Source organism: Microchirus variegatus, assembly GCF_963457635.1.
Source record: "Microchirus variegatus genome assembly, chromosome: 4".
Lineage (NCBI taxonomy): Eukaryota > Metazoa > Chordata > Actinopteri > Pleuronectiformes > Soleidae > Microchirus > Microchirus variegatus.
The window spans coordinates 10,132,414-10,156,430 of NC_139805.1; the positions used below are offsets into that span (position 1 = coordinate 10,132,414).

At 40.5% G+C, this 24,017-nt stretch overlaps 3 protein-coding genes across 3 annotated transcripts; 1 reads left to right on the forward strand and 2 right to left on the reverse strand.

Annotated features, from left to right (window-relative positions):
- The first annotated feature begins 449 nt into the window (after nt 1-449).
- On the forward strand, nt 450-4,265 carry gamt (guanidinoacetate N-methyltransferase). Its single transcript, XM_083888666.1, has 6 exons — nt 450-698; nt 1,898-2,043; nt 2,174-2,237; nt 2,394-2,461; nt 3,503-3,613; nt 4,038-4,265. Exons 1-6 carry the CDS (start codon nt 521-523, stop codon nt 4,176-4,178), a joined length of 708 nt encoding a protein of 235 aa, XP_083744792.1. The 5' UTR covers nt 450-520; the 3' UTR covers nt 4,179-4,265.
- A 1,724-nt stretch (nt 4,266-5,989) lies between these two features.
- Nucleotides 5,990-10,486, reverse strand: ndufs7 (NADH:ubiquinone oxidoreductase core subunit S7). The gene is made up of 8 exons (XM_083888008.1): nt 10,419-10,486; nt 9,601-9,637; nt 9,242-9,313; nt 9,023-9,143; nt 8,118-8,297; nt 6,878-6,924; nt 6,592-6,680; nt 5,990-6,206 (listed from the first exon to the last, which is right to left on the reverse strand). The coding sequence occupies exons 1-8, from the start codon at nt 10,432-10,434 to the stop codon at nt 6,109-6,111; spliced, it is 660 nt and encodes a 219-aa protein (XP_083744134.1). The 5' UTR covers nt 10,435-10,486; the 3' UTR covers nt 5,990-6,108.
- Nucleotides 10,487-12,566: 2,080 nt separating this feature from the next.
- Nucleotides 12,567-20,716, reverse strand: LOC310926005 (uncharacterized protein; the record flags this gene model as incomplete). The annotated part of the gene is made up of 5 exons (XM_083888093.1): nt 20,596-20,716; nt 17,530-17,814; nt 14,617-15,177; nt 13,818-14,031; nt 12,567-12,822 (listed from the first exon to the last, which is right to left on the reverse strand). Exons 2-5 carry the CDS (start codon nt 17,801-17,803, stop codon nt 12,567-12,569), a joined length of 1,305 nt encoding a protein of 434 aa, XP_083744219.1. The 5' UTR covers nt 17,804-17,814; nt 20,596-20,716.
- Between the last annotated feature and the right edge of the window lie 3,301 nt (nt 20,717-24,017).

Here is a 24,017-nt window from a genome sequence, read left to right on the forward strand (position 1 = left end):
CTTATATTACATATTATAACTCCATGTTCTTTCATTCAACCTGTTTATCTTCAACTCTAATTCATGTGTTCATCTCAACACGTTTATCTTTGTCGTAATATTTATATGTATTTTAAAAATGTAAAAGAAAAACACTCTATTCACCACGATCATTTCCCATAAAGTTTTGCTCGTGCACAGCTGTGACGTCACTCTGGGAAATAATAAATATATTTACGGGCTTTTTATGGCCTTTAGGAAGGTTTCACAGATATGAAAAATGTAGAATATAAAGATCTTGTGAACAGTTTTACAGGCGCCGCTTTTGAGTAGTGTGTGTTGCAGTACCACGAGTGGCCACTGGAAGAACATTGCAGAGGGGGCGGTGCTCCATCATAGGGGGCGGAGGTCTCTCCGGTTCTTGTAACACATCCCTGTGTCAGCAATTCTGGGCCGAATATAAACTGTCTGCTGCTGCCTGTCAACCTCTTCTGTCTGAATCAAGCAATAACCACTACCTCTCAACCCATCACAACACAAAATGACCTCCACCGCCGATCCCATCTTCTCAAAGGGAGAGGACTGCAAGATCGCCTGGCACGACGCTAGCGCCGGGTACAATGAGGCCGACACACACTTGGAGATCATGGGTAAACCAGTGATGGAGCGCTGGGAGACCCCGTACATGCACTCGCTGGCCACCGTCGCTGCCTCAAAAGGTAAAACCACCTGTGCTAAAAAAAAACGCGAAGCCGAGGCTGTGTCCATTATCGGACAAGCCATTGTGTAAAGGCGCCATGTCCGAAAATGGGGCTCCACACTACACCAGAGTGTTTTTTTTTTTTTTGGAGAATGTACAGAAGTACAACAGCAACCAAACGTCATATACTGTTTTAAAATACTACACAATAGTTATGTTTGATTATTTGATATTGAGAGAAATAATGTGAACACATACAAAACATTCCTGCAGTTGTACACTTACTCTGCATACTCAGTGCAGTGTGGTGAACAGTCAAATAAAAGTTCAATTACACAGCTTGAAACTACACAATCAAAAACACAGTATGGCAAATACAGTATATAAACACAGTATTAGTGCTTTGATTATGAATAATGCTATTGTTAATGTCTTGGCTTTATTGTGTTTATCTGTGATTTTCTTTATGTATTTCTATGCCTTTGCAAAGCACTTTTGAGTTGCCCTGTGTATGAGTAGTAGTACTATACACATGATCTTGCCTCGCTTACACAGTCGCCGACACTACGCACTATGTGCATAATGGTATAGCGATAATACACAAGTCTACTAAGTTCTAATTATCAGTGTTAGATACATACTTATATGCTTATAGCTTTATAATTACACAGTAGAGGACACGTGTGCAGAGTGTGGGGGGCACAGTGCAGCTGTCACACTGTGGTCAAAGACGTCGGCTGAGGAAAAGAGCTCATCTGCTCAGTGTGAAAATAGACTCACTCACACACATGCACACACACCTAAAAAAAAAGGTTGAAATGCACATTTTTTAAAGCTTCCTTTTATATTAATCTTGTCCTCTACTACATAATTTTGAGAAGCATATCACATCAGACAATTTAACAATTCTAGTTTTAGACAGACATTGTTTTATACATTTAGGTTTGTTTTTTTTCCAATTTGCACCAATTTTCCCATGTCTGCAGCTGATTATAGGTCCAAGGAGAGGAAACCCTTTGGCCTTCTCTTGAACAACATCACAACAGTATATTCATTAATAATTCAAAACTAAATTTTCTCACGTAAACACACTTACTTACAGACTGAGTATCACAGTAAACAAACTCTACAAGGCCGTGTAGAGAGAGAAAGAGGGAGAGACATTTTCACACGGAAACCCTGGAAACCTGAGGCTGATTTGTATTTTCTGTCTGGTAGGTGGTCGTGTTTTGGAGATCGGTTTTGGCATGGCCATCGCTGCCACTAAGATTGAGTCTTTCCCCATTGAGGAGCATTGGATCATCGAGTGTAACGACGGTGTCTTTGCCAGACTGGAGAACTGGGCCAAGTCTCAGCCACACAAGGTCAGGAGGACTCATGTATCTGCTCTGATGGCTGGACTGTGGTACAAATGCCCGCGGCTGCTGTGTTAACTGTTTCTTTCCTGCAATGCAAGGATCTTAATGAACAAAGTTTGTGTTTGTGTTACTGCAGATCGTCCCTCTTAAGGGTCTCTGGGAAGACGTTGTGCCCACTCTGCCTGACAACCACTTTGATGGTAAGCGTTTAATCCAGACTTCAGCAAACTTGGGGGAAAACATTCACCTTATTTATGTTTTCCTTTCTGTTACTCATATTGTAAAGAATAGAGTAACAGATGGGAGCAGCATGGAGGCGTTTAACACTGAGACTAACAGTGTTGCTCTTTTCTCAGGTATTTTGTACGACACATACCCTCTGTCAGAGGACAAGTGGCACACTCACCAGTTTGACTTCATCAAGGTTGGTTGTTAATATTTGCATAAAACACCTCATTAGGTTACACACAGGGTGTGGCCTAATTAGTATTCTGAAGTACAACGATGAATCACACACATTATGGCGTTTTTCCACAGTATAGTACAACCTCACTTCGCCTCAACTCTACGGCTTGGTTGGTTTTCCATTACTATAGCACCTCCTCAACGTGGGCGGAGTCATCACAGCACGGCTGCATGAAACTGTGTCTTGTGTAAAACGAACACACAAACAAGTGACTTGTAAAGCAGTTGTTTTCACTGCAACTGAATCATTAGAATCAGTTGATTAAAAAGATTAGTTCAGTACTTCCTCCATGACCGGAGCACCGTCTCCGTCTGACACAGTCACTGAACTGAAATACAGCGGCAGGCGTAGTGATGCGGCTCACTGTCGCTAAATACACCAGACTCCTCTGTTTTCAGGATTCTTAAGTCTTTTTAACTGATCTACAGGTCGCTATTGTTAGGTTTGATTCAGAGCACGTCAGTCTGACGACCTCACGTATAGTATCGGCTCGCTTGGAACCTCGTCTGAGCAGGTACTAAGAAAAAGTACCAGGTACTATCGCTCATTGAAAAGCAAAGTAACCGTGGAGAGTGTAGAACAGCAACAATGTGCAGTTGACACAGAAAGTATGACACTAACAGAGGACTCCTCCACTCACCACCCTCTTTCCTACGAACATCAGGGAACTATGGTGGCCTTTGCATATCAGGAAGCATGCAGTTCTTCTTTGTTTGAGTAGGACACTACAGTTTTGAAACACATGGTCTGGCTGTTTTGACCATACAGACTGCTGTAGAAACCGCACAGCAAGATGGCAACCTCCATAAACCAAGGCCCTTTCCTAAAGTACATTTAAAAAGAAAAATAAACTCTTATTCTAAAGCAACAAAAAAGCAAACATACATTTATACAATCATACTTTATATTCTAATTCCACCAATAAACCTCCCCTATGTGTTGCACTCTGGATCTTTCCCAAGGACTGATTGATTTGCTGAAGTGTGCATGTCTCTGCAGGGTCACGCTCACAGGCTGCTGAAATCTGGCGGCGTCCTCACCTACTGCAACCTGACCTCCTGGGGCGAGCTGCTCAAGACCAAATACGACAACATCGAAAAGATGTTTGAGGTTTGTCACCTTCGTTACCTCCTCAAGGACAAGATGTCTTAAGTTAGCCCACGAGCAATATAATGTTAAAATAATACATTATGTATTCTGTTATAACCTACAAGAGTAGACACTTCATGATAAGTACAATATTGGGTGACCTAAATTACTGCAACTTAAGAAAGACACGGACAATTAAATAAAGGCACAGTTTCTTTGTTTTTTTTTTGCATTTAGAGTTTAGTTATTCTCCCTGTATTTCAACACGACTGTCAAAACTCCTGTTTCATCAGTGAACCAGCGAGCACTGCAGAGTTGAACTGAGTGCAACTTGAATTACATGCAGTGATAATTTCAAGGCTAATAACGGACAGGATAATGCTGTGTCGGCTGAACTAGCATCCAGCCTCTTCACGCTCATCCACTCTCTGTTAATGATTTGCAGGAGACCCAGGTGCCTCATTTACTCCAAGCCGGCTTCAAGAAGGAGAAGATGAGCACCACCAACATGGACATTGCACCACCCAGTGAATGCAAATACTATTCCTTCAATAAGATGATCACACCCACCATTCTCAAAGAGTAAAGTCCAAGGAAACCTTTTTTATAACCTAATGTGCCTTTTCACCTGACCCTCCTGCCCTCCTCTCTCAATAAACTGTAGTCCTTCCCACCTCTGTTTAGCAGTGCTTCTATTTTTAAAGATTCATATTTCCTTTGTTCCTATTTGCAGTTTATCCTTTACAGTAACGGGCAGCAGCAGACGGAAACCACCAACAATGTATTTACACCTCACAGAACATCTGTTTAAGCTTTTACACAACACCTAGTGTGTCACACATTACCCAGTTTAAGGCTGAGCAGGAGATTTATCACTACATATTTAAATGCACGCTTTGTCATGCGGATGTACATCTACTGTATGTTGACATTCAAATCCAAATTCAGCAGAAATCAGTACAAAATTGTCAGCTTGAATGGTAGCTCTCCAAAAATAATGACCATGTCAATATATACCGACATTTAAGGAAACAGGGTTTTCTTCATGTCGTCGATGAAAGTACGCAAACACTTAAACCTACAGAAATCTGACATTATGACCATTTCTCAATCCTTTTTACAAGCGTTTTTTTTTTCTTTTTTTTTTTTTAGTCCAGCGATGCAGACAGAGAGCATTATGTTTTAATTTATGGATGTAGATTATACAGCATGTTATCTGTACACGTAGGCACCCGTTCCCACCTGGTGAGGTCACATTAATCATTAGATGGATGGGTGATGCAACACTCAGCTGCAGTACAGTGGGAAACTCCAGCTGCTGCAGGCACTCGGAACTGAACTGCAAGCATGTGACGCTTACGTTTTTAAGGTTAGACAAAAATTCTCATACATAGAAACTTGAAAGAGGCAAAAACAGAGCAGGAAAGATGGCGGGTTTGCAGTAATAGAAGAAGAAAATCTCATTTTATTTGCTATGTAAGGTCATAAACTGAATATCTTTGCGAGTTTGGACTGCTGGTTCAATAAAACAAGATATGCAGGTACTTCAATGGACAGAGGAACTAGAATAAAATGGAATGCTGTAACAGTTTTGAACTAATGTAATCAACAAAAATGAATAGCTAATGATAGATAAAATGACTTTTAACCTATACAACACCGACATGCAGCCACCCACCAAGAACTCACCTAGTGTAGCCAGTAACCTGTAGGAATGGGACTATTTATACATGGTCCATGTTCTATTTGAGTGATTTTATGATAGACTGGCAAAAAAAAGTATTGCATTTTTCTTATTGGACAAGTAGTTTTCTTCCCAATCAATAAATATATTGATTTGTCTAACTCTTGCGCCTGACAAATATACTTAAGTGTTCATCCCAGTTAAACCCACAGTGAGTCTAAGGCTTTAAACTGTAGTTAATTGATGCCTTGATTTTTGGAAAACATGACATTTCAAAGTGTTTTAATGGGTGAAATAGTCTCAGAACATGAAGTCAGTCAAGTCAACATGACAGTATCTCACTTCAACCACCACAAACCAAAAAGCATATTACAATCTTAACGAGAAAGTAAGGTTTGAGTGTCACACACTAACACTTCAGTGATAAATGTCGTAGTCAACTAAAAAGGACCTGAAGAACAAACATGGCTTTGTTGAAAGAAATTCACCCATGGCCAGAAATTAGGCATTTGCCTACCTCAACCCTCAATGGATTTTATTTCAATTAACAGCCAGATGTACACCATTTATGCCCCCTAGTGGCTCAAACCAGACCAAACCTCTTTCTTTTAGAGCATTTAAAGTCAGTGGATTCAGCTCAGTTACTACTGACTGAATGACAGTTAGAGAATGTGATTGATTGAAAATAAGCACCAGTGAGCCGTCAGTAAATTTACAGCAATTTTAATGAAGTAAGTTCCCGCAGCTCTACATGAAGAAGGAGCAGAGCTTGAAATGAAACTCAAATATAACATTTACATAGCAGACAGACGCACGCATACATATTACACATTTATTTCCGATACCAGATCTTCAACTTCTTCTCACGTTTGATTTTCTTCTGCAGCTGTAAAGTCCCGTAGAGGAGCGCCTCTGCTGTTGGTGGACAACCTGAGGACAGAAGACAAAAACTATTTATATCAGTAAGGGATTTTAAACTATTGCAGTTTAAAAGGAACAAAATCAGTCTTTCATTCAATTAAATTGTATAATTCATCCAGTTATATATTTAGCGTTGTGTATCACACAATAAACAGCTCAGTGGCTACTAAATTACTAAATCAATACTGCACTAACATTTCCTGTATGCATTAAAATTTCATTATGCACTGCCACTACGACATACAGCAGCTACTTCTAATAAAAAATTAATAACTAGTGGCAAGATTCATAATTACAATTTAACAACTTACATTACAGCTATAATGTCGACAACATATCCATGGTCTACAGGATGTGGACTCATGTGAATATTTAAAATAATGCTTTCAATCACCTGGAACATAAATGTCCACTGGTATGACTCTGTCACAGCCTCTGACCACAGCGTAGGAGTAGTGGTAGTAGCCTCCTCCATTAGCACAACTACGAAATGATCACAAGGAGACATCATTTACAAAGACAATTATTGTGTATGTAAAGCAAACCGAAACCACAAAAAACACACAATGGCAAAACCGGAGTGAATTTCTGAAATACATTATAAGGTCCGGACTACAAAATGACTGACAGGTGAAGAGAAGAAGAGCATTTAAAATCAATGTCTTCTGGTAGAAACTTACCTTCCCATAGAAATTACGTATCTAGGCTCAGGCATCTGGTCGTACACCTGATAGAAAGAAAGAAGTTACATAATGTTTAAATAAAGAACAAGTCTGTACTTTCAGCTCAATCTACCAAGCCGCCAACAGGCTGCTCATAATCCAGTCTGCATTTGCACAGCTGAACTCTTATCGGCACTGAACTGTGTCACAAAACAAGTCCAAACTTTATTTCACAGACCTGATTCAAACATGATGATGCAGCAGTTGTTTTGTTATTTGCAGAAACTACGGCCTGGTTTATACTCGCTGCAACGCATCCAATGCGAGGCTTTGTAAATGACGTCGTTATCACCGCAGGCTCATTGTGCACTAGGGCTCCAGAAGTTGTCAAGGAGCTAGATTAGATTAGATACTTTTTAATTCTAAGATTATACAATGAAATTCAGGTGCACTGTCAGGATGTGGACCCATAAATTATGTAATAAGTATATCCATTCACACTCTCCAACATGCATTCATTTAACCCCACAATCATTCAATCTGTGCAGACGTATGCATTTTAGAAAGGTAATTCACTTAAAATAGCAACATATTGCACAATAAGACTGCAGTAAAAATATAATGGTGCTGTGTTGTCTCATGTTGGGAGGTTTCTTAGTTCATTGTTCAGCGTGATTATGGTTCTGGGGTAAAAAAAAACAAAAAACTGTTCATGCACCTTGCGGTGCATGTTTTGATGGATCTATATCTTTTGCCAGAGGGCAACAGTTCAAAAAGGTGATGGGCAGGACAGAAAGTGTCTTTGAGGATGTCAAGTGACTTTTGTAGGCTGCAAGGTTGGTGATGTTCTGAGCTATATTGTGCACCTCTGAATTTTTGTAATGACATTTGCGCAATAGATGAATCTGAGGGGAAAGTCGACAAACAGATCTGTCCTCATAAGCAGCTCTATAGACATGAGATGATCAGATGACTTTTGAGTCTTATCTTTGGAGTGGAATTTTTGCAGGAGAGATTAACGTCACAATGGTAAGAAATAACTGTATCTAATAATTGTGCGAGACATCTATCACATATCTATGTTACTGCATTGATTAATTAGATATGCGAGGTGTGACAACGAAACTTAAATTAAGAAGGTCAAAGTGTGTTCTTTGCCGCCTTGAGGTTTGGAGCATATACCGTTGTGCATCGACCATAAAAGCCTCTGTGGCTGCATAGTCTACATTTGCTGCTGTTACATTTTTGTGACTCTCACCTTTCTCAGGGCTGGAGCCATCTTATTGGTCAAAGTTCCTGCCACGATCATGACATCAGACTGTCGGGGACTTGCTCTGAACACAATTCCAAAACGGTCCATGTCGTAACGGGGTGCAGCCATGTGCATCATCTCCACCGCACAACATGCCAGCCCAAAGGTCATGGGCCACATAGAGCTCTGAGAAGGGAGTACAGCAATGATAAGCAATCAAAACACTGAAGCCATTTTCAGATGTGAGCTCTGAACAACTATGTGCAGATATTTTGGGTTTCTACATTTTCTAGACTTCGTTATTCACAGATGACAGATGCAGCAGGAGATTGGTGGTCTGAGTGAGCCACATCCACAAAAGGAGGAAATGTCCTAAGGATCCTGATGAGGGTATGGCTCCTAGCTTGAATATGCAAGAAAAGGCCTCAATATAGATTATCCTAAATCTCTAAATCTCTCCTGCTGTGTTCTAACATGGGCTCACTTAGACATTATTTAGAGATTAACCCAGGGAGCATCTGTGGACATTTGCATTCACACAAACAACCTCTCAACAGATAATCTTAGATGAATGCCAGGACTTCAGTGAATGTCTGCAAGCAACATATATCGCTTTTCCACTATAGAGCCACACCAATAAAGTAGATACAGTGACAAAAATAAATAAATCACTGTTTCACATGATGAACAAACAAACAGCAGCAATTAAAATGAATGTATTGCTTTTAGTCAAAGACTAATTCCAAAAACACTGACCAACGTGATATTTTAGATCACCAGCATCTGTCAAGCTCTCCATGATTCAATCACATCATACGTCTTTGGAGAAATGGCAAATGAGAATCCCGTCATGCATCAATCTATTACACACATGCTGGATATGACCAATGAGCTGGCAATCATGAACTCACCCTGCGAGCCCAGTTTAGCAGATCATCCAGCTTGGTTACAACATACTCCCCCTTGCTGGTGGCGACAGCTGCTGGTTTGGCTGCTGCCACTGCCGTGCTCTTCTCTCTGACTGGAACCACACTGTACCAAAAGGAGAGAGAGGAGCTTTACCATGTGCAAAATGTTAACAAGAGATAGATTGACTACACTATCTATACCAGGGTAGTTTCTCAGCCCACCTCGTGCATGTGTTCTCACTTTTAGCACTGTTGTGCAGACTCCTCTGTTGAAGAGCAAATAAAGAGATGGGTCTGTTGGACAGAGGGAGATAGTTAGAGGAACAAATGACAGAGAAACAAGACAAGACAATTGCAGCAAAAGTTTAACAAACAGTTTTTGATGGAACAGGTTTATCGTGAAATTTTGTTAAATGAGAACTCAACTAACATCAAAATTACTAATACAAAAGCTTTTTTTTCACATAATTGCAACTGCACAATAACGTTTTTCAAAATGTATTTTACCAATGGAAGATATAGTGGGAGCTTATTTCAATTAAGTTTTGAAACAAGCAACATCATTAGAAGATTCTTCTTACCTTGCTGAAAAAGAGCCAAACATGGCCAGGCGAGGTGCTGCAAAATGACAAACGGAGAATAACATTTTTAACAACATTACACTGATTGAATGTCAGAGAACAATATAATGAAAACAAAGCGAATATTTTAAATGGTATACTTCATGACACACACACAGCAAATACTGTAAACTGTAAACGGATACAATATCAGGGTTATTTATTTCTTCCAGTAAATCCAAAACAGACGAGGTCAGAATAATCTTAATTTTATATTTATCGAACGATGGAGCACGACAGCCCTGTTGTACATTCCAGTCAACGTATATGCGGACTTTTAATGTAGTAAGTGGTTAACTTTGTTTTAATGTATGCCGAATTGTAGTGTAGCACCTAATGATTTTAAAACGTACAGGTCATCTGAACAGTGAAAATAACGATTGTAAACATAACACAAAACAACGACGTGCATCGCTTAACAATGACAATCGCTGAAGTTAACATTACCAAACACACAGCATCAAGTGTATAACTTCACCAGTTGTATATGCGTCAGAGATTGTGTGTGGTTTATAAATAAACATGTAATCGTTATAAATGTGAAATAGTCGCTGCTGGAGTTTATGTAAGCTAACACGATTAGCCACCGCGCTAACACAGACACAGCAAGGTCAGCTTGCGCATTTAGTAAAAGTTATAACCCCGACCACCGACATGTTCTTCATAAGTGTTGGCGCATGCCTACGTGTCTGACACTTATAAAACAATAAACAGCACATGTGTAAGCACACTGTAATATTTATTTAACGCGTCTTATTTTCGGTCAAAACATCACTCACCGACTAACGCCGCCATCTTTGGATCCTGATGACGTCAAATTGCTTCCTGGCTTGATGCGTCTTCTTCGTGGTGATTAATGAAGGCCGACAATACCCGGTGTTCCCGTGATTACCGCCCTCTAGCGTTGCTGTAAGTATGTATCTCTGTATCTTTTATTCCTCATTGTTATCAAAATATTTGAATATTATGAGCAAAAGTATGACCAGGATCCTAGGATTCCCAGTTCAAAATAAAAACATAACTAATAAGGGATTGTTCAGGTTATTTTTTTTAAGTGTTGCACCTCGCCTTGCATGCTACAATTTTGGTGAATCAGCTAAAGTCACAAGATAACACATTTGATGACTGGTAGATGAGCAACTCATGTGTGCTATGATGTAAAATTGGTGATTTTCTTTACAGACTTGGACGCAAAGGAGAGTTTATAAATTAAATTTGCGACCATCACAGACTGTAATGCTGATAATGTGTCAATACATGCTTCAAACAACACGAACTGTCCCTTTAAAGTGTCTCAGTCCATCAGTGTACATATGGAGTACAGATATGTAGTGCAGAGATACTCTGAAGTCCAAAGATTAAGATTGTTGAGGTTCAGTTCTGACAATATTCCATTTATTCCTCAACAAAACTTTCCATGCAGTGATTTTGTGCCTTCACTTTGATGATAAGACGTTAAAGAGTTTGACCTAGATAATAAAAGCGAAGGCTGCTCGACTTGTTGAGCTGCATTCAGACAAGTGTTGTCACAGCAAACACACGTTAATTTAATCGTCCTAATGATCAGTTTCAGCAGTACACTCCTCATGTCAGACAAAACGGCCAGATATGAATCTTCTTATGTGAAAAATCTCTACCTCTCACCTCTTTTGTGGTTTTTGCAGCCAAAACTAACACCTGTGTTATGTGTGAACACCTGGTAGACAAGCGGAAAACGGAGGATTTCACTGTTATAGTCACTGTTTAGTGTGTGTGTGTGTGTGTTTGCTGGAGCCGACCCTTTCTTTCATTAGACTGGAAGAAAGAACGTAATTTGAGGCTGAAAAATGTCTATTTTTACTTGATAATTACCTTTAGACAAATGACTTGCCTTTAATTACTGTGGTTTTGGAAATCTCATTAATCTTTCTGTCAACAACCTCAGCAGCAGGAGCAACAGTGAGGAGGAGCAGCAGCAGGAGCAGCAATGTAGATCAGCAACAACAGTGAGGACCAGCAGCAGTGAGGAGGAGCAGCAGCAGCAGTGAGGAGGAGCAGCAGCAGCAGTGAGGAGGAGCAGCAGCAGCAGTGAGGAGGAGCATCAGTGAGAAGGAGCAGCAGCAGCTGTGAGGAGGAGCATCAGTGAGAAGGAGCAGCAGCAGCAGTGAGAAGGAGCAGCAGCAGCTGTGAGGAGGAGCAGCAGCAGCAGTGAGGAGCAGCAGCAGTGAGAAGAAGCAGCAGCAGCTGTGAGGAGGAGCAGCAGCAGCAGGAGCAGTGAGGAGGCCAGCAGGGTGGAGATGGAGAACAAGCAGAGAACATGGAGAGCATGTCATCACATAATGATAGTCCCAGCACTGAAAACACTCACTGCAGCTTCTCCAGGAATAGCTGCTCAGTCCAGGCAGCAACTGGTAAAAAAAAAAAAAAACCCGGGAAAGATAAAAAAGACTTTTCTTTTTCTTTTTTTTAACAAATGGCTTTAATTCTTCCTTCATCATATACAATCTTTCTGGACAGTTAAACTAATAATAAAGTCTCAGAATGGAAGCTGCATTGCTTGTGGCTTTTTTAAGGTCAACCCAAATTCAACCATATACATATATATATATATATATATATTTATATATATATCGCAGAGGCTTTAAGTACTTTAAGAGTTCAAAACATTAAATATAGGCACTGGAATAGCTTAAAAGGACTACAGCGTTGTTCAAAGGGTTGGTCCACCCCTCGCGGGCAAAGAGCTCTTACATTACAGATAATAAGCATGAATCCACATTAAAAAATAAAAACAGTTCTGTAGGAGGAGCAAAAGAACAAGTTGAGCCGTCACAGATTTTGGAGGTTATAGTGGCAGCGTGTGTAGCTGTGCTGAACTGCAGACCACAGGAATGGCCTATTTTTGGAAAGATCTCCTCCTCTGACAGAAGAAGGCGCAGTTCGCCTCCTCACTGAGAGTCCAGGATGTCTGTGGGGAGGACGTCTGGTGTGCCAGTCGGCCTCTGTGATGTCTCCCCTGACCAGGAAGAGGGGGTGACCTGATTATAGAGGACGTCCTGAGACACGAAAAGTGGCTCTTTGAGATTCAGGTTGTACATGAGGAACAGATTGAGAGCCACCATGGCGAGGAGCGGGAAGACGGTCAGGCCGGAGCCGAAGCCTCGCCACAAGCTGCACACGTTCAGGTTGACCCAGTAAACCAGTCTGTGGATGATGAGAGAAAACAGAGCCCATCAAGTTCAAACCTCACTGCCTCACATCTCTGATCAGTCAGGACAGGCAATGAAGTTTACCTTCAACAAATCCTGCTGCTAAGGCCTGACCGAGGTTACCATGGAAACGCTTCCCTTCAAATTAGCCTAGGTTAGGTCAGACTGGATTATAGGCTCAGCATAACTTCAAACAACCAATTTACCACATTTAACTTTAGTTAAACTACTAATGCCACACAGCTTCTTCTTAATATGTACTGCACCTATATATGTGTATACATATACATATATATGTGTATATTAAATGTGAGCTTCTTAAGGACACAACTGTAATCCATTAAAAAACTTAGCAATTAAAAGTGCAGTGCAATTTAGACAATGTTAAATGTCACATAATCTTATTTGGCTAATTTCAGCTTATAAACATTATAAACAGTTAAAACATGACTAACCTGGCTCTGTCTTTATCAGTCTCTGAAGCTCAATCACTAACATTTTTTTTCATATATTCTCTTTAATTTATACAAAACCCATAAAATAATCAACCACATAGTCGTCGTCACTTTTCTCAGATTGACTGAAAACGTGAAGCTGAACTGCTCCGTTGGAAACGTCAGAGTTGGAGACTCTCTTACTCTCTTTGATATCATTTGTCTTTGGCCGTAAATTCACACAGACTGGTTGAATATAAGTAAAGCACTGAAAGTGACTGGGAAAACAGAGAGAGTGAGTGAGTCTGGAGGAGCTGAGTTCATATTTACTTGATCTGCATCTAAAATATTCTGCCAAAGGCTCTCGTTAATGACAGTGGCAGTGTTTGTTTTTAGCCATGAGAGCGGCCTGGCTGCACCAGACGACAGCGTTGCTCTGCCAGAATTAAATATCTCACCAACTACTGAACTTTGGAGCAGGAAACAAGTGAACTTTTCTCATCGTCTGACTTTTCTGAGCCCGAGTTCTCCTCGGGGGTCCACGTTCAAGCCTCACCTTCCAAAGATAAACATGGCAACCGCTATTGGCACCAGCTTCATCTCGTCTTGAGGCAGCAAAGCTGCCATGACGACGAGGTTGAGGACGTAGAGGAGAAGCTGCTCCAAGGACGACGTGACAAACAGCCGCTGAAGTGTCCGTCTTCTCGAAAACGGCTCCTGCAGATTGAAGGAACCAGCGCAGAACTGGTACACTGTGCCCACAAGCATCGCTGTGAGGGACAAAAGAGTGACAGGTCAAGTTAACGTATGGAATCTGTGTCACTTCTGCACATATAACTCTCAGCTTTCCACTTCCATCTGCACTTGATCTCAGTCTACTTTGCGTTCCTATTTTCTTCATTTGAATACAGAGCAACTGCCAGCAGAGAAGCCCGCATGCAAATCCCCCTCTCTGTCATCAGCTCGACAAAGACGAGAGGAAAATGGTCTGGATAGACTTTCGTTTCGGTTGCTTTAGCCACCTGCCCTCTGGTTCTGGTTGCCCAGATTGGGAAATGATTAAAATATTCTGAAACAATTAGGTCACAGCCTGGGAGACACGACACATGGCCAATGTCTTACTGTAGTTTCCATTTAGAGCTACGTGCAGGAGAAGGAAATTATGCTTCTCTCCAGAGGCCTGAGGAGACGTCTGCTGCTCTGAGGTTGAAAGCGCATGAAATTAAAGAGGACAGGAGACACTGAAGCATTCCGAGACAAGGCGGCCAGACAAAACCAAATCCTCTCTTAATCTTTATCTCTCATTTGCGCGACCGCCTTTGAAACGTCGGGGGCTGCAGGTGTTTGAAACGTACCGAGCAGGATGGGCACGGCTGCCACCACGCAGCAGCAGAGGGTGAAGATGATGCGGCTGGCTATGTCAGGGCATTCTGGAGGTTTAATGGGGACATAGAAATAGAGTGCATAGAGGATCCCAGCTGCACAAAGAAGAGAGGCCAGGACCGAGAAGAAGGCGGGAACTCGGCCGCTCTGACAGCATTTACACTGACAGCAGCGGCAGCAGCATCGGTCCGAAACCTCCTCCGTGGCGTCACGTGTCTCTTGCCGCCCGTCTGCGCTCCACACTGTCAGCTCCACGCTCTCTGGAGGCGGGCCTATCAGCGGGCGACCCTCGTCCACGGTGCAGTCCAGGTTGGTGGATTCTGGGCTCCATTTCGGTGTGTCTGTGCCGTTGGGAAGGTCTCCCGGAGAGGCTGGGTTTGGAGTGCTGACGCAGTTTTCCGTGACAGCGTCCAAGTCGTGCGCTGTGATGATTGGACTGGAAAAACTTGGATCCAGGTCCCCCTCCTCTGTCTGATCCACTTGTGGCTCTGGTGGGAGGCCGTCGCTGGGCTGCTGGTGGCAGCGAGCAGACTCTGTACAAAGCAGAGCTCGTGTTAGTACAGACATCTGAAAACATTCACCTGCAGGTTTCAGCTGCTTCTTTATGTCCACCATGCAAAGCAGAATGGTGGTTTCTCATAAACGGTTTGCATGAGGCTTTGGAAAAACAAGTGTGACAAGATTTGATTTTTAAAGAGCCGTACAAGTGACGACTTGATCTCACTCAACCTGGCCTTGTTCCTCCTCTGTGCAGTTGAGCATGTGTCACCACAACTGATCAGTGCTGCTTTTCATACACACTATAGCACCAAATGTATTTTTATATACATACAGTACTGAATATATATGTATTAAAAGTTTGGGGTCACTTAGAAATGTCCTTATTCTTAGAGGAAAAGCACTTTTTCAATGAATATAACATTAAATGAATCAGAAATACACTCTATACATTGTTAATGTGGTAAATGACTATTCTAGCTGCAAACGTCTGGCAAAACAAAGGCCCATTTCCAGTGTTCTAATGGTACATTATGTTGCTAATGGCGTTTAGAAGACTATTGGATGATTAGAAAACCCTTGAAAACCCTTGTGCAATGATGTTAGCACAGCTGAAAACAGTTTTGCTGGTTCTTTGACGAAAGGGCAAAACTATTATTTTGAATAAAAATCATTATTTCTAATCTTATCAATTTCTTGACTATATTTTCTATTCATTTTGCAACTCTTTTGATGAATAAAAGTGTGGCTTTTTATGGAAAACACAAAAAAAATGTATAGGTGACCCCAAACTTTTGATCGGTAGTCCATATGATGATATATATATATATACACACACCAAAGAGTCGCTGTCTGCAGCTGTTGACTGACCTGGTTTCATTACTGCTGCAAACTGTCGTATCAACAGCCACTAAACATCTCACAGATTTCTCCGTTTGAAACAGAAGCTAAAACGAAGATAAATACTACACTGGTCTGTTGAAGGAGCTCTCCTCCTTCAACAGACCAGTGAACCTGTTCAACTTCTCACTCTTCTTCTCAAAATGTGTTTGTCTGGTATCTTTTTTGACTTGAAACCAACGGTCACTGTTATTTTTTGTGTCATGCATCCAGGTTTCCATACTTAGAGGACAATGCATTGACTTAAATTCATTTTCTGGAAAAACCTTAACCATAATTTCTACTGACCTCATCCTAACTTTAAAACATGTCTTCATCTTAAAATGTCATAGCTCACATTATGAGTACTTGATTTTTGTCCTCATAAGGAAGACAAGTCCCCATAATGTGAACAGATGCAGGTCCCCACAACATATGGAATATCATATCACACACACAGATGCAGCAGTGGAACATTCGTCAACAAGGGCACAAGTTTTTTCCCACGTAACATAACAAAGGCAAACATGTAACTGTGTTGCCTGCAAACAAACTTCATGTCACACATAGTGATTGATTCTCTTCCTTAAACACAGCGTTTCTTGTGATGATCAGATTAAAAGTTGGATATTTTACAAAAAAACCTGCGGCACCAAAACCATCATATGAAAGATTCAGTGGAATTCTTCATGAACTCACATGAACTAGGAGCACAGGAGCAGTGGACCTTCTCTACACCCACGGAGCAATGGCATGACTGGATGCCTTGACCCGTCCCTGGATTTGAACTGGCAACCCTAATTACCAGTCACAAATCCAATGCTCTTTCCTCTTGGCCATGAGCTGCACCACAAACTTGGTCTGGCCCAACTCTGCCTTTAAAGTCATTGGCTCGGTCACCTCATGCCAGATGGAACTTGAACCCACAATCCCTCCCTGTCTTAAGAGGCCAGTGTCTTATGTCGCTGTGATGCTCATAATATTAACATTTAACGGGTTCATGAAGACAAAACCTTGTTTTTCTTCTTCATCTGACTTTGCTTCCTCCTCACCAACAATGCAGAAAACTTTGATTTGATGTTGTGGATGCTTTTTTCGAAGAAATATCTAATTGCGATTGTTCTGACAGGAATTGTGATTGCGATATGATTCGCGATATCACAGGGAATGGTCATTTTTATGTCCTCATTCTTGTTTTCATTTGAAAAATTTCATTTAAAAAATGATTACTGTGTGATATTTGTGCATATCTGTGAGAAACAAAGACGTCCGCTACAGTCTGTAGAATACGATGTGCAAAGATCAAGACGATAATGAATCTAAAACTATATTTTGACATACATTAATTGTTCAGTTCCATTGAACCCTGAGCTCCTGCTCCACCTCGTTCTCACCAGACCATCGCAATCCCGTCTCCTGACATTCAGACACCGCTAATTTGCTTTGGCCTCTACTCAAATCCCGCAGCATCAGATAGACGGTAACATGCCGCAGTGACAATAACTCACTCTTTGGCTGGCGTGCCGTTGGTGGTGCTTCAAGGGAGCGCTGGGAGCCGGTGACAGAGTGGGAGGACGAGTGCAGCTCCTCCATGGAGGACTCGGGGCTGTCTGACACCGGCGCCAGAGAGATCTGAGTGTCCAGGTCCAGGAAGGGGGAGAAGGAGAGTCTGGCCGGGTCTATGTCCTGGAGTTGGTTGATGATATCACTGATGGACTCCTTCATGCTGTCGAGCTCTTTCACGTTCTGCCGGTTGGTGACCTGAAGCCCTGAGGTGCTCATAGTCACTCAGCCTGAGACAAGCAGGAGGTTTAGAAATACAGTCAGTAAAGTGAGTTAAATCACTTACAAATGCAAATAAACTTTTATTTTATAGTTAATTATTCAAACAACTGGCAAATATCATCAACATGAAAATAGACAGAGCCGCAGAAACAAAAAAAAGGACACAAAACTGCTCTGAAATAAACGTATGCTTCACATCCTGACTTCCTACCAGCGAGTCATAGAAGCTGCAGAGGCCAAGTTATTTCAAAATAAAGTTGTTTTCCCTGAAAACGTGTTCAGCCTCTTGCTGCCACGTTTGCGTTTCAAAGGACAAAACAGGCCAAGGAAACAAAAATAAAATCAGTGCTGAAAATAATCATTTCTAAGCTGCATTTTAATGTTCAATGATACAACAAAGAAGAGAAACGTACACAGTGAGGTTCTATATAAAGATAATTCAACTGAACTTTGAAGTTTAAATATACATAATAATCTAATTCAAGTGAATGGATGATGTAAATGATGTATAAACATGTGATTTCAGGCTGAAGAGCACACTGGTTCCTGACCTTAGTGACTGACGATGACCCCTGACAGCCTTCAGTCAGTCCACTACAGTGTTTTTACAAAATCACACTCATCTGTTTCACTTATTGTTTTCTTTTTTCATCTTAAAATAAGTCCAGACCGATCAACATGACCTTAGTGTCGCACGTTTCTCCAGCAAAGCTTTTCTTTTTGATATTATTTACGGTTTTTGCATCGCATCAGATTTCATGTTTTTCTGTTCCAGAATGTTGTGTTGACTCATCCCAGTCTTTGAGGCCTTTGTGACCTCACTGTGGTCATGATTTGAAAAAAGTAAAAGGAAGGAAAAAAAAAAAACAGTTCCAGTTAAATATGTTTTCCCTTTTCTCTCTTCTGTAATTCATTTAATCATGTGGTGACCCTGCTCACTTATCTGAGGCCGAATGATGGGGATGAACATGATATCACAACATGGAGTTTGCATGTTGTCTCCGTGTTTCTGTGGGGGTTTTCCAGGTTCTCTTGTTTTTTCCCAAAGTCCAAAATGATGCAGATTTGGAGATTAGGTAAAGTGGACACTCTAGTGTGGGAGTGAATGGTTGTTTGCATATATATATATATATATGACCCTGTCTGTGATGGACTGGTGACCTGTCAGTGGTGACTATATGTTATATTGCAATGTATTTGCATATTACACTATACAGTGTTGTACAAATACTTCCTGTACTTCAGTACAAAATTCACATATCTGTATTTTACTTTGTTACTTTTTATTCCACTACATTTCATCTAATTATCTTTGTTACTCATTATTACCAAATAAAATCAGAAGAAGAAGAGGAGTTGATAAGGGTCTGTTGAACTGTTCCATATCATTACAAACAATTTACTATGTGAAATGTCATGATGGAATTTTGGGATATGATCTTTAAGGTCATTTACTTAATTAATTTAAAACTTAATTTCACATAGTTTGACTTTTCTTTTTTCACATGACCAGACTGGACAGTTTGTATTAGGGCCACATGTAAAAAAAAAAATTGAAAGAAAGGAAAAAAAAATCAAATAAACAGCATGAATTCTGATATTAAAGTCAGAATTCTGACATTAAAAAGTCAGAATTCTGAGATTAGTCGTTAACTAATGTAGAGCTGAAACGATGAATCGATGAATCGATTATTAATCGATTACTAAATTAATTGTCAACTATTTTGATAATCAATAATCGGTTTGAAGCTTTTTTCATGATTAAAACAAGATTTCTGATTGTTTCAGCTTCTTAAATGTGAATATTTTCTTGGTTTCTTTGCTCCACATAACAAAGAAATCATTAAAATGGAATCATTTTGGTTTGTGGACAAAACAAGACATTTCGAGAACATCATCATTTCCAGGTTTGACAAACACTTTTTTACATTTTCTGACATTTTATGAACTAAACGATTCATCGAGAAAATAATCGAACGATTCATCGATTACCAAAATAATCGTTAGTTGCAGCTCTAAACTAATGAATGCATGACTTGGTTTCAATCAAAGGGGCTGGTTTTCCGTTTCTTTCTTCTTTACAGTAGTTTCTGTTCTTCCAGTAAAGTCTGATAAGAAGGTAAGAAAAAGCTGCTCTTCTGCCATGTGACCCTTTGACCAGAGTGTGACGTCGCCGTTATTTGAACTGTCTGGCTCTTTTCTTAATGACATGTGCGTTCTCTTCTGCGTTTCCCCCTCCTCTCCTCTCTTCTCCTCTCCTCCCCTCCTATCCAACCTCTTTTGGCGCACATCCAGCTGTGGCGCACGCAAAAAAAAAAACTAAGAAAAAAAAATAAAATAATTGGCGGGGACAATTAAGAAAGTCTGTCCAAACAATGCTGTCCAAACAATGCGGACTTCACCGTGTTCACAGCGCAGTTTGGACTCCAGAGTCCTGGACTCCGCGCAGTAAATGTCGGTGCCTGTGGCGAGGATGTGGGAACGCGCGCAGGGGAGAAAAATACCTTTAGTCCCTGCTGCTGAGCGACTTTCCCTGGAAACCGTCTACTTCTTTTTTTTAAATTCCCTTTGTTAAAGCAAAAAAAATATATATAATATGTGATTTTAGCACAAAGCAATGGAGGGAGCGTTCCTGAGTGGATAAATTAAATCAAAGCCAGCATGAACGCGTGCGTAAATGGCTCACCAGTCATTGTAGAGGTTTGAGGTCAGATTACTACACACACTGTGAAGTCATTACATGTATACGAGGACACACAGGCAACATACAGAGGAACAAATGGACTTACGTGAGTCGCAGGCTGCTGCAGAGTCTGTGCTGAGTTTAGAATTAAAAACTCTCTCTCCTCCGTGAGTCTCTGTGCTTTTTTCTTTTCCCTCCCCCTCCGTTTGCTTTTTGTCTTCCAGGATCCTGAACTTCTGAATCAAATTTCACGACGGACAAAATACGAGGCTTTTCCTCCGCCCACACGAGGGTTTTTTTTCTTTTCTTTTTTTTTTCTTCTTGGGTACCATGTCAAACACCATATGGAGCAAATAAAACCAGAGCAGCAGCAGCAGCAGAGAGAGAGAGAGGAGGAGGAGGAGGAGGCTCTCTCTCTCCCTCCCTCAGAGTCTGAGTTTACCTCCACATTCAACATTAACAGTCCCATCATCAGCAACATGACGTTATGTAAACACAACAGTAAACATTTACACTCAGACTAAACTGCCTCTCCTCCTCTGATATTCACACTCAGGCTCTAATAATCGCCTCACTATTCAATTTATTACCTTAACAAAAGGCTTCTTTAAAAAAAAATCCTTAACATGGTTTATTTTCCTGTCCTCGTGCGTCTATAACACTGTGATTAACACCGTGTTTTCTGTAATGTTTGTCTAATATTCCTGTTTTACCTGATGTGTTTTGTTGACTATCCCAAAATGAACTTTCTTGAGATAGATAGACAATTACCAAGCTGGGTTTAAAAGCAGTTTAAAACCAATAAGCGCTGCACGGTAAAACAAACTAACTAACAAGGCAATCAGAGATGGCAGACTTCACCCCAAGCCTCTGGCGGCCTCTGCTGGTCATATCGACAAGTGCAAGTGTGGAAGCACAAAGAAACAGTGAGAGAGACACAGAGCCACTAAACAAAACAAAAATGTTCAGAACAGGTTTTAAAGGCCCCATATTATGCTAAATCAGTTTTTTTTTTATCATTTAAATCCTTATATTTGGGAAAGTGTGAAAAAAGATGATTCACTCATGTTTTTGTGGTCCTCCTCAGTCTAAGTACAGGAGATAAAACACACATGTTGACTTCTGCACTCATTGGGACGTCACAATGCGCTAAATTCCTGGAATTGTTGTCTTTCAGAGCTTCGCTTTGTCGTAAAACACGCAAGAGTGCTGGCGAGGGCAACGGCATCCCGAAACCGGAAGTCCGTGAAAAGTTCTATTCTTGTCTCCACAGTGCAGCACAGAGTCCTACACAAACTTCCAGCCTCAGAGGATTTATCTGTCCAGTGGATACATGTTATATATGACAGCAATGTGCCTGCTAGAGCCGGCAAGTGATCACTTTTACAAATGCTAACTGCTGTTAGCTCCCAGTAGCCTCTGTGGCTGATGTCATTTGGGTCCCTTAAGTATCGTTTTTTTTAACTTTATATTTATACGACCTATTTCCCTATACTATTTCTCTATCAAGTGTTTTGGAAATAAAAACAAGTTTGGTGATAATTAGTTGAAAGTAGTGCTGAATTTGTGCCAGAGAGAGATTACAGATTACACAGATTGTGTTTACATTTCTGAAAAAAAACCCACATTAATTGTTTCTTAATAAATTTAACTCTGAGGGAATTTTTTCCCAGATGAAGCTGAAACAGCAGCAAAGGTGAAATGAGACGTATATTAAAGTGACATGTAGAGTGAGGTGGTTATTATTATTATCATCATTATATTCCTGTGTTAACACAGGTTCTTCCTCTCACTGAAACGCCACCGTTTTTTTTAAAACAAACCTTTTCCATTTGCTCGTCCGTTTGTTTGCTTTCCTGTTGCACAGGAAGCCACGAGTTTTGTTTAAACAGCATGAAGACTTTTTTTTTTGAAAATTAACCAGTGGTTCAGTTCTGTCAGAATCACAGAACTTTGACTAAAACTGGTGAATCACAGCAGCAGACCTGGATCAGTGGAATACTAATGAATTTCTGCTGTATCACTGTTACCTCAGTGACGATATTAACAGCTGTTCACTTCAACATCCTCCTCCTCCTCAGTCTGAACTGTTGCAGATTTCACTTACAAACTGCTGCTCTGCTCACTCACGTACTCGATACACAACTACAACCAGGGTTCTCAAACTGAGCTTCCTCTGGTCGTACCTGGAGGAAAATCGGGAATACAGAGTGGAGCTGGGAAACAAAAAAAAGAGTCACCTTATCTCTCGCTCCATCTTAATCTAATTTCACTGTACCAGTGTGTGAGGTATATGTGAGGAAGAGGATGATGATGATTATCTTAAATCTGCCTCCTGTGAAAAGTCTGTAGCTGACTTTGCTCGGCTTGTCACTTCAAGAGAGAGTAGAGGTGGTTCTTGGCATAAAAAATACCTTGAAAAGAATGCAATGCTAATATAATAAAAGCAAATGTGACGATTTTTAAGAAGAAAGACAATGAGTATGTGCCGATTTGAGTGCAGCTTTGTGTGTGTGTGTGTGTGTGTGTGTGTGAGATGACTCACCAAAGTAATGAAAATGATGAATCTGGAGTCAACAGACAACGTCATATGATGGTCACAGAGTAAGTGCACTGTCAAAGTGAAGGCATCCATGTTCAGAACATACTGTGGCCCTCCTTCTATACACTATCCATTTAAAGCATCCCGACAGAAAAATTAATATGCAGAGAATTAATGTGAAGCGTTTACCGACCTCTCATCTATCGTATTACGTGCAGCACGACAGCCTAAAAAAAAACGGGTCTCATTTTATGCCTCAACTCGGTGGAGACACAGGCGCTCCCGTTTGTGTACTGGTGAATTATGGTTAATTTAAATGATTATGTAATGTATATAGTTCTTAACTAATGTATTAAACCACATAGAATACAGATATTTTAGAATGATTTTGAAAAACTTGCTTAAAACTAAACATATTATATTGTTATTTCTTTGGCAAATCAACTGAATTCACCTTTTTATACCCAAATGTGAGCCTACTCACTGGGCTTCTTCTCCGAGAAGTCAGAAATTAATCAACATTCAACAGAGTTACTATACATTTTCCATTTCAAAATTCCATACTTTTCCAGACTCAAATTCCCAAACTTCTCGGAGGACTTTTCATATATAATATATATATATAATATTTCATCAATATTAAACATCTGAATACCAATCGTTAGATGCTTACTATGTTAATAAATGCTTTTAAAATCCTTCACTCAACTTGCATAGACCCATGACACTGGCTTGACGACATATTATGGAAAATAATAAATGAGAATCTCAGTCAGTAACTGTAACCATGGTAACCCAACACCGTTCTACAGCCAGCTTGATTAGTTTCATATCATCTACAGGTAGGCTATGTTTGCGTTAGTAACTTAATAATGTTATTATAATAATAATAATAATAATAATAATAATAATAATAATAATAGTCTGGAAACAACACAAACATTTTTCAATACTTTTTTCCTTTTTCCATACTAATCCAGACCTGG

Coding starts and splice junctions, on each gene's coding strand:
- gamt (XM_083888666.1), top strand. CDS start 521: ATGACCTCCACCGCCGATCCCATCTTCTCAAAGGGAGAGGACTGCAAG. Junction 699..1,897: donor CACCGTCGCTGCCTCAAAAG/GTAAAACCACCT, acceptor TCTGTCTGGTAG/GTGGTCGTGTTTTGGAGATC. Junction 3,614..4,037: donor ACATCGAAAAGATGTTTGAG/GTTTGTCACCTT, acceptor AATGATTTGCAG/GAGACCCAGGTGCCTCATTT.
- ndufs7 (XM_083888008.1), bottom strand. Junction 8,298..9,022: donor TGCTAAACTGGGCTCGCAGG/GTGAGTTCATGA, acceptor CTCCCTTCTCAG/AGCTCTATGTGGCCCATGAC. Junction 6,925..8,117: donor TGGCTCCAGCCCTGAGAAAG/GTGAGAGTCACA, acceptor TCTTTCTATCAG/GTGTACGACCAGATGCCTGA.